The 16,129-nt window shown below is 45.4% G+C and overlaps 1 protein-coding gene across 6 annotated transcripts in view; it reads left to right on the forward strand.

Annotated features, from left to right (window-relative positions):
- Positions 1–16,129, forward strand: part of Atp6v0a4 (ATPase H+ transporting V0 subunit a4) — a 71,532-nt gene that overhangs the window by 36,136 nt on the left and 19,267 nt on the right. For all 6 annotated transcript variants that reach the window (XM_033764513.1, XM_033764514.1, XM_010631698.3 and 3 more), the window contains 8 exons: positions 34–128; positions 1,603–1,729; positions 3,905–3,987; positions 4,889–4,982; positions 7,254–7,466; positions 10,661–10,811; positions 11,624–11,763; positions 13,328–13,485. In XM_033764513.1, coding sequence (XP_033620404.1) covers positions 34–128; positions 1,603–1,729; positions 3,905–3,987; positions 4,889–4,982; positions 7,254–7,466; positions 10,661–10,811; positions 11,624–11,763; positions 13,328–13,485 — 1,061 coding nt within the window. The remainder of the gene's footprint in view (positions 1–33; positions 129–1,602; positions 1,730–3,904; positions 3,988–4,888; positions 4,983–7,253; positions 7,467–10,660; positions 10,812–11,623; positions 11,764–13,327; positions 13,486–16,129) is intronic.

Here is a 16,129-nt window from a genome sequence, read left to right on the forward strand (position 1 = left end):
TTTAAATGACAGCAGCGGTGCTTTGGCTTTCAGACAGAAGCCAGTTTAGCTGAAGATTTCTTTATCGAAGACACGTCGGGTCTCCTGGAGTTAAGAGCTGTGCCTGCGTTCATGGCTGGAAAGCTGGGGTTAGTATAACTCCACATCCTGGGGTTGTGTGTCGTTGAGTCCCCAGTCCTTAGGTTTCTCTGAGTGTTTGTTTGAGTAAATGAATGAATGCACAGAAGAGTCCCTGGAATGGGGATTCTTTCCTATGACTGCAAGACCTCCACTCAGTAACAGACCCGGGGTGACCTTAGCAGGTGTCACAGTGGAGACGGTGAGTGGTCCCTTGTGGCCAACGATGATCTCGTGTCCTTCAGCCTGGAGAGTGCATCGTGCATACTGTGCCCACTTGGGAAAGACGTGGAGGGCATTACTTAGGTGGATTTTCTATCCCTTCCCTGGCTTTGGAGTATGGCTGGAATTATATGCTTTTTCCTTGTCTTCAAAATACTACTTTGGCAAAATGCATTTGGAGTTTGAGTTTGTGGGTGGAATTAGAGATGACAGAGCTATCCAGTGGGTCATCCCACACAGGGGTGAAAGGACGTGACCCTCATGAAATTATGCAGTGATTCACAGTGGTGGAATTTCATTCCGCGTCCAAGTGAAACTGATGAATGTTAAAGCAGAATTTCTAATTTAGAAATGTTAAAGAGATTTCTAATTTTTTATTTGGTAGATATTTGAGGGCCTATTCTTTGAGACACTAGGCCTGGAAATTTGAAGTGCAAAGAAAAAATATTTATTGACAATATTTGATCCAAAGGTATTGCAGTATCAATGCATGTTTAAAGTAATAAACAAACAGAAGTGCTGGGCATGGGATTGCCACAAATTGGAGGCCACCCTGAGGTACATTGTGAGTTCAAGGCCTACCTGAACTGCATAGTGAGACCCAGTCTCAAAACAAAACAGCCGGGTGTGGTGGCGCATGCCTGTAATCCCAGCACTCGGGAGGCTGAGGCAGGAGGATCCCCGTGAGTTCGAGACCAACCTGGGCTACACAGTGAGTTTCAGGTCAGTCTCAACTACATAGTGAGACCCTGTCTCAAAAAACCAAAAAACCAAAACAAAACGAAACAAAAGCAAATGAAATTCACTGTTTTGAAAATCTTTGTACAAATTTGGGTCAGCAGTTATCTACATACCTGGGTGATAGACAAATTGATGTGTATATAAATCAATGTATGTATTTCCTTCTCAATACATTAATTTTTTTGGTAAAAAAATAGAGTCCCTTATTAAATATTTGCTTCCATTAGCTACAATGTTATCATGACTGATCGATCACATCCTAAACTGCAGTAAGTGATTGTATATAGTATTGGGATGATTAAGAGAATCTCAAAATACCAAAGAAAACAGAGGGTCCCGAGGGGCTTGGGGTGAATTGGAGCCCGATGTGGGGTGGCCTGCGGCCCCTGACCCAGCGTGGTGTGCAGACACCTCTTGCTCATGGAGTGTCTTCGTGTGGCTGTCCATCTTCTCATCCCACAGGGCCTTCTCCACAGCCCCCAGGTCAGGGCCTCAGTAATGGCTCCTCTTCTGAATGCTCAGGTTCACCGCCGGAGTGGTAAACCGGGAGCGGATGGCTTCCTTTGAGAGGCTGCTGTGGCGGGTTTGCCGAGGAAACATCTACTTGAAGTTCAGTGAAATGGACATCCTCCTGGAGGATCCCGTCACGGTGGGAGGCGCAGGCTGCAGAAAGTTGCTCTGAAATTCCTGGAGTTGCACACTCTCCAAACATTGCAGCATTATTTGATGAAGATAGTATCTATTTCCTTTCTCTTTTCTTTCTAAGATACTTTTGAAAAGTCCATTCAAAGGCTGATTCTTTTTTTGGGGGGGGTACCAGGGAATCGAACTTGGAACTTCCGCTTGCAAGGCGGGTGGTGGAACCACTGAGGTAAATCCCCAGCCCCGAAGGGCAGATTCTTGCTAACACTTCAGATTGCTTAATTCCTCCCAGATATGTAGCTGTTTTGTTTCTAGAAATTTAAACTAGTTATATTGTTATACCAGTTATACTTATACTAGTTATACTAGTGCCACAAGAGGCAGCAGTTGTGTCTTAATCACAGAGCACCAAGAACAGCATTAGTTAGGTCAGCTCTTCAGCTTGAATGTGCCTGTGGCTGTGGAATTCACCTGGGATCTTGTTCAAAAATGCAGGCTCTGGCCCTGTGGAGCTAGGGCTGAACCAGAGCCTGGGATTCTTACAGCCTCCTGGTGATGCTGAGAGGATCCCACACTTTGAACGAGAAGGGTTTCCAGAGGCTCTCACCTCTGGGATACACATTTACTGTGGTTAGTTCCATGGGATATGACTGCTTCCACTCTTCCAGTTAGGATTTCAATCCCTTTGCTCTTTAGTTCTGAGAAGCTGGGCTTGCTTCTGAAACGGTTCATAAACTTCTAGCGTAGAGGCTAAAAAACTGATTTTAAATTTATTTGATTAAAAAAATCTTCATAAGGAAAATGAAATTTAACAGAGGAAGAAAGAACAAAACACAAAAAGTGGTGTTCTGATACCTTTATTTTTAATTCTTTTCTTGTACTGTTTTTCTGTAGTCTGGTAGCCACAATGAAGTATAATTGAACATGGTTATTGTATGCATGGAAATAATTTTTTCTTCCCTCTTCATTTTAGATAGTGTGGGATTCTCCCCTCCGCTATGTATGCTTTATAGAGATTATTTTAAAATTTGACCTTGAGTCATCACTTTTCATAGTCATGTTTCACGTGTGGTAGTCATGGGGGTAGAGTATTTGCAAGGTGAATATTCTGAAAAGTGAGCAGGGACATTGAACGCTACCCTGTGGATTTCATGAGGTCAGAAGGAATCCTTGGCTCCGGTGGATCAGGAGACCAGATGACCCAAGAAATTAAAAAAAGGACCAGGGTAGTTTCCATGGTGAAGAAATCTGGGGAAATAATGCAAAGCAGGCAGCCCCCCAAACCCTAAAACACCCCATCTGTCTTCCATGAGCAACTGCCAAAGAGATGATTTATGTTGATTTTATTTTAATGGATGCCTCATATTTCCATTGAGTCAATAGGATATGAACTTTAATTTTTGGACACTTAATTTCCAATTTTTCTCCAGACTATAGATACTATGATGAGTATTTTTATGCATGTGGATTTTTCTTTTCTTTTCATTTAGTTCCATAATACGAATTCAAGGAAGATGAAATTGCTGGCTTAAAGGGTGTGGGCATTTTCGTGACACTTGCTGTGTCCTGACAAGCAGCTTTTCCCTTGAGTGGTACTTGACCCCAGTGCCCTGAGTGGAATGCAGTGAGTTCATTGGTGTTTTGGTCACTTTTCCAACAGTGAAAAGTTTTAATTTTTCTTTTATCCTCTCAAACTGAGAAAGAGTGAGCAGACACATTGTTTCAGTTCACATTTCCTTCTTTGCAGTGAGAGTTGAGCTTTTTCATATATGTTTGTGAAATGTATATTTTCCCTTGTGAATTGTCCAATTTAGACGGGAAAAATCCAGTTTAAGCAACATTGCTTTTTATTTTGGTACTGAGGATCAAACTCAGGACCTTTCACTTGCCAGCAGGCGCAGTACCACTGAGCTAAATTCCCAGTCCTAAGCAGCATTCTTAGGGGCACACACAATTCGGTGAGTCAAAAATTAGATACTCTTTTACCTTTGTTACCTATCAAACACAAACTGGTCCTGAAGTGTAGCTATCTGTGAGTTAATTCTGGTGAGTCCAGTGAGCTTTCACATTATATTTTCTTTTTCATGATCACATCTCTTAGGTCCAGAGCTGAGAGTTGAATTTAAAGAACTGGGAGGCTGTTCCTTCAAGGCTTTGTAAAAGATTTGTTCTGATTTTCCAGAAAGAAGAAATTAAAAAGAATATATTCATCATATTTTATCAAGGAGAGCAACTCAGGCAGAAAGTCAAGAAGATCTGTGATGGGTAAGGGAGGCAATTAATGGCTCTTTCATCAGGGATTGGGGTCGAGACTGGGTAAAGAAACCTGGCGTGCAAAGTACACGCTTGAGGTCAGTTGGATTTTTAAGTAACTTTCCACACTTGCTAAGATATACTAACTCCGCAGAGGAATGTAAATGCTATGTATTACAAACATGTACAAAAAAGAAAAAAACGCAGCGCGGATCAAGAGATGAATGGAGGGAGGATAGAGGGAAAGGAAAAGGAGACTTTTTAAAAAAGGGATTAAGATGTAGTATTGTGTACTTTCCCCAGAAGGAAGGTGAAAATGATGTACTACAAATATATATGTTTAAAATGTAACTGATTTTAATCATAGAATATGAACAGAAGGGACCTGAGTAAATAAAATCTAAAGGTAGCTAAGGAGACATGATAACCATTTCAGTTTATTCCTTAGTGTAGTCCTTATCTTCTGCTAATGAGCAGGATGTGTGTGGTTGTTTCTCATTTTGCAGAACTGCCTTACAGGTAGCCCCTTAGAAGCAGAAATTGCTCCATAGTGAAGAACACTAATACATGATAGGGAAAAAGAGGCAAGTCAAGCCTGAAGTCTTCTATCCATAGGATCTTGTAGGTTTTATGGTGTGAATGAAGTAAAGAATGTGTTAAAAATCTTCAGGGCTAAGTTGGGGATTTAGCTCAGTGGTGCCACCACCTGCCTCACAAGCACGAGGTCCTGAGTTCAGTCCCTGGTACACACATACACAAAAAATAATAATAATAAAAAAATAAATCTTCAGGGCTGCTTGGAGGAAGGGAGGAAGGTACTGGAGGGAAGAGTGGGTATCTGGCCCAAGTCTCACAGAACAAGGACAGCAGGTGCTTTTCAGCAAAAGCCCACCTGTGTCCCCATTAAACACAGGTTTCGAGCCGCTGTCTACCCCTGCCCGGAGCCTGCAGCAGAGCGCAGAGAGATGCTGGCCAGTGTCAATGTGAGGCTGGAAGACCTTGCCACGGTGAGTGAGAGGGTCAGGGCTGGATGTGAGGGGAGTGCAGTTCTGTCCTTGGGTCTGTCTGCATGGCTGGCTCGGACGTTCACTGCACTCTCTGGCTGCAGCTACGGAGATGGTACAATCAGCAGTTTTCAGTAGGGTGATGATTCGGCTTGTCAGCAATGCTTTGCCCAGGGTTAGAACTGACCACGGCCCTCCTCAGCCTGGGGGCAGCCAACCTGATCATATCAAGGAGCTCTTTATTGCCGGCCTTGGCCTAGACTGATTCTAGGATCTAGGATCTGACTAACCCATCAGCTAAGTTGCACAACCGGTTTGGCCTGTTGTGAATTGTTTAAACTGGCTGAGGAATTCTGGAAAAATAACGACTCCAGTTTCACCATGTGAACACTCGTACACCCCAAATTCATTTCCGTGGTAAGCCCTGCCATTGTCTTGAGTGACACCAAGCACCAAGAACGCTTGTCAGTCATAGTGGCTTTGTACGTGACCATTGAGGTCACCAGGCCTCTTCCACCCCGTGTCGTATTCCAGACAGCACTGTCCAACAGAACTCCTGGTGTGGTGGAAGTGTCCCATCAGCTGCACTGTGCAGTGCTGTCGTGGTGAGCCTTGAGTGACCATCGAGTGCTTGAAACATGGCTAATGCCACCAAGGAACTGAATTTTTATTTTTTGTTTATTTTTAATTAAATTTAAATTTTAGTAGCTGAATGTGGCTGCTGCATGGGCTAGTACAATTTTAGAACGTCAATGGGTAGATTTGGAAGTGTGTGCGTGTGTATGTGTGCACACACATGCGTCTGTGTGTATGTGTTAAAACCCTTCTTAACAGACACTTTGCCCTCCTAGAAATTGTTTCATTTCTTTAATCCACCTGCTCCTTCTTTGTCACAGTCAGGACAACTGTGTTTCCTTCAAGCCATTTCCCTTGAAATGTTTTTCTTCAAATACTCCTGATAGATTTCACGGGGGAAGTAGAACAGAAATCGTGCTATTCGTGCTTACATGTAGTGGCACTTGGGCTGCTGCTGCATCCAAGGATGTCTGGTGGTCCTAGCTCACTAGCTCCCCCATCAGTGACTTCTCTCTTATTGTTTTGTTGCTGCCAAGGACCAGTATTACAGACCTCTGGAGTCACGCAGTTGAGGGAGCAGGCAGGTGGTCCAGGCCAGGCAGTCATGGTAGAGGACTGACTGACTCATAACAGGGCCTGTCTTCAGACCATTCTCAGAGTTTGGGAAATTCTTGTCCTTTTTCACATTAGTAGCGGCGCAGGGCTGGTAGCAGGTGCTTCTTACATACAGGCAATGTCAGCTGTTCTTGTAAGGGTAAGCTTTATTTTAAGGTTCATGAAAGTTTTATCTGTGTCAAGTTGGTCTCGTGTTCTGGAAATCTGCAGGCCATATCGCATCACATTGCTAAGTGACCCTTTGAGACACATAAGTATGCCCTGTGTCTGTCATTAATCTTGGAGCCATGATGTGTCTCTTATAGTACACTACAGTAGCCATGTGGAAAGGCTACTGAAAAAAAATTACCCTATTTTTTGTATCATCAAAGCATGAAAACTAATCCCATGAAATAAATTTTATGTGTACCAAATGGTCCATTTCTTCCTTCATTAATTCACTTATCCTCTATTGGAAGAATTATGTGTGTAAAGCATTTTAATTAATTTCTTAGGGCTGCTGTAACAAATTACCACAAGCTGGGTAGCTTAGAGTAATATTACTTGTTTGCCACAGTTCTGGAGGCCAGAAATACAGAAACCAAGGTGTCTGCAGGGCCATGTATCCTCTAAGGACACTGAGGAAAGACTCTTCCTTGGTTCCTCAAGCTTCTGATGGCTGTTGGCCACCCTGGGTGCTCCTGGGCTTGTACATGTATCACCCTAGTCTGTCCCCATTGTCCCATAACCTTCCCTGTTTGACTGCATCTTTGGGTGTCATAAGACATCATTCATATGGGATTAGGACCCACCCTAGTCTTCTGGAACCTCATCTTGGTAATATCCAAGTAAAGTGCAATTGCAAGAGTCAGAATTTAGGACTCCAACAGAATCTTTTGGGAAATGAGGCATAATTCAACCTAGGACTAAGCAGAATTTAGAAGCAAAGGGTTTTAACCTACACAGTTAATCCACAAGAGTGCCTTTTATATCAGAGGAAGGAGTCCAGAAGGGGAAGCCACGATGGCTGCTAAGCCTCCATTTTTGCCACTGTGTCGAACACGTCTGTGAATGATTCTTGTCTTTCTGTGTGTTTTTGCCTAGGTCATAACACAAACAGAGTCTCACCGCCAACGCCTATTGCAGGAAGCAGCTGCCAACTGGCACTCCTGGGTCATCAAAGTGCAGAAGATGAAAGCCATTTACCACATCCTGAACATGTGCAACATTGATGTCACCCAGCAGTGTGTCATTGCTGAGATCTGGTTCCCAGTGGTGGATACTGCACGGATCAAGAAGGCCTTAGAGCAAGGCATGGTGAGTAGCAGATGGTGCTGGGGAGAGGGAAGGTGGGTCACACCCCACCTCATCCATCCCTAGTGAGACTCTTGGAAGCTGTCAACTTTCTGAACTTTGCAGGTGACTTGGTGGTGGGATTGTCTCCTTCATCTTTAGTTCTTAACCCAGTGCTAGGGCACATAAAAGAAACTTGCTTCTTTTTAGTATTTGATAGTTAACATTTCCTTGATCTTCGAGTATATATTAGGCACTAATGTGCCAGCCAGCCACTAGTCGTCACTGCAGTTATCATAGGTATGGCTGTAAGTTCCACCTGTTACCTTATGGAGGTGACAGGATAGCTGGAGAGGCAAATAACCAAGTACCTATGGTAAGAGCTAAAAGGTTCAGGTGGCTCCCTGCATGCCAGCAACAGCGTTCAGAGCTGTGCACTGTGATTCTCAGAGCTCTCTGCCTGCATCGTCACGGACGTTCACTGATCTAGAGCCACATGGGCAGAGCATTCCCTGACACACTTTCTAGAAAGAGAGAGGGACAGTGTGCAAGCCTGGGAGGATGAAGTTTTAGGCAGCGGGGAGCAGTGGTTGGGAAGTTAAGGGGGGAACTGAAGGGGAAGAGAGCTCAGTTTCAGAGCTTTTGCTCAGTGGTCAGCTGGCTCCTTTGCTGTGTCCCGAGGTGAGGCAGAAAGAACATCATGGCAGAAGATGTGGCAGAGCAAAGCTGCTCACCTCATTGTGGCCAGGGGCCAGAGCGGAGGGGCTGGGTGCATTCTTCAGAGGAGCGCCCTGAGATCTGCTTCTCCAGTTAGGCCCCACTGCTCAACAGGACATTACATTCAAACCATTGTGATCCGACCCCTCTCTAGGCCTTGTCCCCAAACACTGCCGCTTTGGGATCAAGCCCTCAATGTGCGTTTTGGGGGATACTACATGTTTAAATCATGATAGTCACATATACTCAGAGCCCGGGACAGCACATGCCACACAGGCGCAGTGGGGCCGTCACTTGGGCACTGAGCCAGCAGGCCTCTGGGAAGTAGGCTTTGCAGGGACAAGAGGGTGCCACGACCCTTGGTTCTTGCTGGAGGGAGTTGTTAGCTTGTTTGACTGACTTCTTGGGGTACAGGAGAGGTCAACCCCACTAGATGGAGGGCTGGGTGGGGTGCAGCTGGTCCGGCTGATAGGGCTGCTTGGGTGGGCAGCCTTCCCTGCATATCTGCTGAGATCAGGGAACTCATAGTGGCTGTTGCCAGAAGAGCCTGTCTGAGCAGGTGGCGTCGGAACAGACATCCCTAAATGCTCCACAAGACCTGGATGGGTGGAGGAGGAGCTTTCAGGCTGAGGGGTCTGACAGTGAAGAGCTTGTGGTGGGAATGGATGAGGAGGCAGGAACTATTTTTATTCCTTCAGCGCTGGTGAGGAAACTAAAGTACAAAGAATAGGAGTAACTCAACCGGTGCTGAAGCCAGGAAGCAGGATTCGAGTGTAGCAACTGTTTCTCTTAACCTCTGTGCACTACTGTGTCCCCACATTGTGGTTCCTGAACTACCCAGATAGGGCTTTTTCCTGTGTTTTGTTCCTGTGGTACTGAGGTATACTGGATCCCTGAGCTACAACCCCAGCACTTTTTAATTTTTTATTTTGAGACAGGATCTTGTTAAATTGCCCAGACTGGCCTTGAATTTATGACCCTTCTGCTTACCCTTCCAGAGGTCTAGGTGGGATTACAAGCATGCACCCCTATGCTGGCTCAGATGGGGCATTATAAGCAGGCACCCACATAAGCAGGGGGTGCTTCCAGGAAGGGAGAGGTCAGTGAGAAGGTGGGTGTAGAGGTGGGGAGTGGGATCTTGCTGTCCTGGTCTACCTGGACCCAGTGCCTTTCTGGCTGCCTGTGTCATCTGCTTGGCTTGCGTGTCTGTCATAGTTGGTGTTGTCATTGTTGTCATCAACAATGAACAGTTGTCACGTATGCTAGGATGATGTCAACTACCACGGGTTGTGTACAAAAGAAGAAAGAAAAGAACAAAGAAGCTATAGAAGGAGGTGTTAACCACACAGTGATAAGACAATGCAGTAATGTAAAGAAACACCTCCACTTGTGTATAACCTTGAGGCAGTTACTTCATCTCTCTGTGTCTTGGTTGTCTCCTCTGTAAGATGAGATTTGTCCCAATATCTACTTTACAGCATTGTTGGGAGGACGGAGGCTAAGAACCATGAGCATTCATTCCGCTGGTGCTAAATCCTGTCAAAGTGCTGTCTGGAAGGTTCTTGGGGTGGGGAGGGTGGAGAATCATGTAGACCTGGGTAAGTGGAGAAGAGATTTGACTGATTGCTGTGGGGAGCAGGATGGGGTGTCAAGGGGAGGAGCTAAAGGGTGAATGGGGAATCCCATCGACTCAATTGATTCAATCTTGTGAAGACGCCTTGACTACAAGACTTAAAAGTTTTTATTTCATTCTTTAGAATTAGGACACCTTTGAAGACTTCAGAGCAGGAGGGTAATGTGAATGAAGTACTGTAGTGCTTTTGGTTGGTTCTATGAAAAGAGTGATTTGGTTCTCTGGGATGTAACATAAATGGAGGGAAATGAGCTTGTAAGGAACGATGAAGAACGGTCAGGGCAGGAGCCATGGGAATCAGCAGGAGAGGGATTTGGGAGGGAGAATTATTAGCGAGCTCTGACAATGGACTGCTGAGGAGGAGGGACAAGTAGAATGATTCTCAAGTTCCAGGCATCTGGAAAGATGGAAGGTCTGTGCCAGGAGTGCAGAGGGTGGAGGGGGGACCTGGCTTTGGGGCAAAGTGATGGATTCACTTTGAGACTCCTGATCTTGCTGGGTCAGTGAGACACGGGAGTTTGCAAACCCAACCAGGCGCTTCAGGGTGGGTTAGCACCATTTGGAAGATGGGATGAATTAGCAGAGTGATTGAGCTCTTGAGCAAGAGGGTGGAGAGAAAGGGGAAAGCACAGAGTCTACAGCTGAGGTGTAAGGCGGGCATTTGCAAAGCCAGAGAGGAGAGTCTCTGTTCTCTTGAAGGCTGTCTTGAGAGATGAGTTAGGAACTTACTCAGGAAGCCATTGGCTTTTCACAGATGCAAGTTGACATTCTCAAAGTCAAGAGATACCCCAAGTTCTGCACAGATCCAGGTGCTGGCACCATCCTGAGGCTCCCTCCCTTGCATACCCGACACCTGTTCTTTTTGCAGGAACTAAGTGGCTCCTCCATGTCCCCCATCATGACTGAAGTACAGTCAAAAACAGCTCCTCCCACCTTTAACAGGACCAATAAATTCACAGCTGGTTTTCAGAACATCGTGGATGCATATGGCATTGGCAGCTACCGGGAAATGAACCCAGGTAAGACAGGATGCGTCACACAACGGGGCAGCGTAAAAGTGGCAACTGGGGTCAGATCTAACTCTCAGGGGACTTGGGAAGTGACTCTGTGAAATTGTGACATTCCTAAAATTTTATTTGGCTTTCTGACATCTTGAATCATCTGTGTACATCTATTGGTAAAACATTTGTTCTTTGTTCCTACCTGTTCTGCATTAAACTATGGCCTCATCAGGCCCTGAATTTTGTTTTTCCTTTAATGATACAACCACGGTCATCGTTGGGCATCTTCACAGGCCTGTAGTTATTGTGTGGGAAAGACAAAAGCACGCTGAACTTTGGGTCAAGAGTTGAGATGCTGAGTGTCCTGTGCTGTGTGATCTCGGTGGTCTGGTTAGTGAAATAGAGAGGTAGACCAGATGTCCTTCAGCCAAGCACTGCATGCAAGTCCCAGCTAACTTGTTACCCACAAAGCAGGACCATGGGTTAGAATCCTGGGAGTAACTGCTGGTGGAGTGTGCTGCATGTCAGTGGTGGAGACAGACAGAAATGGTCATGGAAAAACACCAAAGACACTGAGCGATTGAAAACTGGTTTTCAATGCTGTCAAACTTTCTGATCTCAGACAGAGAAACTGGGGATTCAGAATCCCTGTTCATGGATGAGCTCCTGCATATGGGAGCCAAGCGAGGGTGGGGTAGGGGTGGGGGACAATCAGAGAGAACAAAGAACCTGATGTGGGAGGCCAAGCCAGGGTGGAGACGTCTTACCGGGCTGGGCGGGTGGCACACAGTTCGTGCAGAGGCCTCAGGTTGCTGGTGTCACCTCCTCAGCCCCTTACACCATCATCACCTTCCCCTTCCTGTTTGCTGTGATGTTTGGGGACTGCGGTCACGGAGCGGTGATGTTGCTGGGAGCCCTCTGGATGATCCTGAACGAGAAACAATTGCTCTTGCAGAAAAGCAGCAATGAGGTGGGTGCCCAGCTGCTCTCACACCACATTTCCTCTGGCGCAGTATTGAAATGTGCATTTTCACCCCAGGAGGAATGTGTGTTTATGAAAAATAGAGAGAAGCAGAAGAACAAGCCCAAACTGGTGCCATTGGATCAGCAGTTATTTTGTTGTTTTGTTCAGGCTTGACAAGGCATTGATTTCTTCCCCTTTCTTTTGTCGCTAACCTTTTTGTCTTCCGATAAAAATACATATTGATAATAAAAGTTTGGAAAATGAAGCAGTTTACTACATATGTAAAGTCACAGTGTTTCGGATATCTTCCCAATTTTGTAGGTGTGAGCCTCATGTAAAAACATAACTTTTAAGATTTTGCATCAAAGCAGTATTATTTGTAGCTTTTTAAAATTTTTTTATTGAAAATATTATGAATATATTATTTGTTCATGGCAGAGTCCTTCCCCAACAGCCTGGGACCAGGGTTCTTAGGAAACCTGGAGAAATCCCAAATAGGATGTCTTTCTCTTGCACCTAGTTTCTCATTTTCCATGTGGTGAAGGCTAAATTCCTGAGTCTGCATTGGTTAACGTTTGTCATCGAGTCAGAGTGAATCACGTTATGTTCATGGCAACCCAGCTGACACGTGGAAACATGCCTCTACCACACTCTGAATGGCGGGTGCTCCTTCATCACCGCTGGAGTTAATTAGTGTGAGCTCCGTGGAGCGGCTGTGTGCGCATCATAAGCAACAACCACGGGCAAAATCAACCTGTGACCAATACGATTTTCCACAAAAAGCTCAACAGATTTCATTTTCTATGGCAAATATTTAAAGTTGCACAATGTCACCTCAGTAGTTCTTTTTTCGTTTTTTGTTTTTTGAGACAGGGTTTCACTATGTAGTTGACACTGACCTGGAACTCACTATGTAGCCAGGATGGTCTAGAACGCACAGAGATCCTCCTGCCTCAGCCTCAGCCTCCTGAGTGCTGGGATTATAGGCATGCGCCACCACGCCCAGCCCCACCTCAGTAGTTCTTGAAATGAATGACACATGGTGTAGGATTCCAGGGAGGTGCTTTGCTCCTCTTAGCAGATGTAGATACCAGAGAAACAGCTCTTCACTGACAAGACCCACAGAGCAGAGGTCTCAGTCTAGGTATGTGGTGTGGAGGCACCTGAGACACAGCCAGCAATATCCAGGCTTTTCCTTAGCAGGTGGGGCCTTGGCTACTGGGGCTGAGAAAGAAACTGAGATATATATTTATATCTGCCTCAGTTCAGGACTTTTATTTTTGTTTTTGAGACAAGATTCTACTATGTAATTCAGGCTGGCCTTGAATTCATGACAGTCCTCCTGCCTCAGCCTCCGAGTGCTGGGATGACAGGTGTATTCCAATGCAAGACTTTCGTGATTCGACTCCATAAGCTCAAGGGAATCACTGCATGTGACTATTCCTCTCTGGATTGTCAATGTGTGCCTTAGTCACATGGTCCCTCCAAAGGGTGCCCACCCCAGGGATGCTATAATTGCCCCAGCCCCATACCGGCTCTGACGCTCCTACTCTTGTCTCTGTGGGGCCAGATCTGGAACATCTTCTTCCATGGGCGCTACCTGATCCTGCTCATGGGCATTTTCTCCATCTACACGGGTTTGATCTACAATGACTGCTTCTCCAAGTCTTTCAACATCTTCGGCTCTTCTTGGAGCGTCCAGCCCATGTTCAGAAATGGCACGTGGAAGTAAGTGTGCAGCCCACCCAGGGGGCCCTGACTGTGTCTGTGTCTGTGGTGAGTCTCCACCTGACTCAGCTCAGAGCTGCACCGCAAATCCAGTTTTATCTCCTGAGCACAAGATTAGGGTCAGTTCTCTCATTGTGTTGTACCTGTAATGCACAGAGCTACTTTTTAAGATTTCAATTCAATTAAATATATCTGAAGTAGGATCAAAAGGTACAGTAAGTTTTTAATTCTTTTAAGTTGTTACAGTAAAAGACACGTTGTTGTTAATCTCCTCAAAATACTCCTTCTTGCTTCAAATGCACTTATTCTGTTGCTTTTGTTGCCTTCTGAAGCAGTTCTGGAAGTCTTCTTTTGTATCTTTAGTTGAGCTCTAGTGGCTGCCTTGATGTTCTGAATCAATTCAAAGCATTTACTTTTCATAGTCAACTTTGATTTTGGGGAAGAGCCAGAAGTATAAGTGAGTGAGGACACACTGTAATGTTTTTATGCGCCTGCCTTTGCCTTGATGGTACTCAGCAGCAGCATTCGCTGTATTTTTTTTTTTTTAATCACATTTTGTAAAGACACTCATGAAGGAGGATATCCAGAACTTCTTCAGAAAGTGGCAAGAATGATGGGATCAGTGAGTTCAAACCCGGGGGAGGGGAGTATCTTGAGGGGAATTAATTGCATTATCTTTTACTGAAATAACTTTTTTGGGGGGGTACCGGAGATCGAACTCGGGTCCTTGCATTGGCAAGGCAGGCGGCGGCACCGCTGAGCTAAATCCCCAGCCCCTGAAATAACATTTTTTAAACACTTTAAATATTCACCATATATTTCGATCCCTCTTGTGCTGGAGAGTGTGTGCCATGTATCAGGGACTGTTGTGAAAACTGGTGGAGGAGCAGGAGACCTGGGCCTCTTCACCGGAATCCTTCATGGTGAAGAAGGTGACCTTTGAAATACTTATTTCAGCAGTTATCAGGCGAGTAGTCATAGACTGGAACGCAGTGCTTGAAGAATGCAGACGTTTATGGAGAGGGAGAAAGATTTCAGAGTTGGAGAGCTAGGTCAGTACGATGAATTGAGAGAGGGAGGAGGGCCCTGCAGAGCAGGGGATTCTGAGGGTAGCAAACAGAAACAATGGCAACCTTGTGACTTTTAGGGGTCTTACACTGTATGTATGCATCCCATGTACTTTCATGGCTGAATCGCAAAGCTACAAATCACAAGTGATATTTCTTAACGTTTGTCTGCTCAGCCTCTTGGAGTCAGTGTACATTGCCTGTCTTGTTTTGGAACTTCTGGTTGGAGAGATGAACTTCCGGTTGGGCAGATGGGAAGGGAAGGCTGGTACAGAGGGAGAAAAGCATGAACACCGGTACAGCCTCCCTTCCCTCCCTGCCTCTCCCAAGCACAGGGGGATTGTAAAATTTCTGTTTGAGGAAATTCAAGGGTTTTGTTGAATTTTTGCTCACTGGAATCTGTAGTAAACATAAATGGAGGGAGAGAATGAATAAGCAATCTCATTTAAGGATTTTTCAGTTAGAAAAGTTTCCATCCAGGGACCGAAGATTTAGCTCAGTGGTTCTGCCGCCTGACTCGTAAGCAAGCAAGGCCTCAAGTTTGATCCCCTGTACAAAAAAAAAAAAAAAAGAAAGAAAACAAAAGTTTCTTTCCAGGTTTCCTTTGAACTAATAGCTTTCTTAAGAGCATTTTAGGGGCTTGATGATAGGAGGTCTCTGTAGACTCTGAGGGATAAGAGCAATATTTAGTGTGGGTTGTCAGTTTCCCTGGTAAGTCAGATCCCAGACCTAGGCCTAGGTTCCTGTAGTAGAGGATGAGAATATTAAAATAATTCAAGAAAAATGAAGAATAAAATTGAACACAAATGGTTTTATCGGTGTGTGCGTGTCTGTGTGTGTGTGTATGTGCTTTCCTGAGTCAGGGTCTAGTAGTCTAGGCTGGCCTTGAACTTGCTATGTAGGCTGGGTTCCAACTTGATGATCTTCCTGCCTCGGCCTTCTGGTGCTGGGATCACAGGTGTGTAACACTATGCCTGGCTTCCTTCCCTCCCTCTTCCTTTCTTTCTATCTCTTTTTCTTTTTTGGGCTTTGCAATTAATGCCCTGAAGAGATGCCTAAAAGGACTCATAAGCATAGAGATGAGCTTTGAAATGGGTTCATTGTGCATCATTTCTCCAAACTACCAACATGAAATTTCATTTTTCCCAGTGTGTGATTGTGAAGACCCAAATGAACTGGCTTCTTGTCACTCTGCAGTGTGAGTGGGAGTGTGGCTCTGTTGTGCACTTGCAAGTGACCCCTTCCCTCATTCAAGACCCCTGGGGGAAGGATACAGTATCCCAGCCTGAGAGAGACTCGGCCAGGTGCCCAAGTGTCATCTGTAGTGAAAGCGGAGCCTCTTTATCAGTGAGGCAGAGTAAACGTCAGTTCTCCTCACAGCTGCAGGACACAGTGATGTAGTTTTGGTCACCAGCCGCAGCCTGGATCACGGGCCTGTCCTCCTTGGCAGTTGACAGTGCTTCAGCTGAAGATCAGAAGCCAGCAGCATGCTATGGTTGCTCAAGTTGGGTTCATTGACCAGAGCAGGGAAGCAAGGAAGCAGGAAGTGTCACATGGTTGGGGACCATGGAGACCCC

Source organism: Fukomys damarensis, unplaced genomic scaffold, assembly GCF_012274545.1.
Source record: "Fukomys damarensis isolate Sample0158 unplaced genomic scaffold, DMR_v1.0_HiC HiC_scaffold_16, whole genome shotgun sequence".
In the NCBI taxonomy this organism is placed as follows: Eukaryota; Metazoa; Chordata; class Mammalia; order Rodentia; family Bathyergidae; genus Fukomys; species Fukomys damarensis.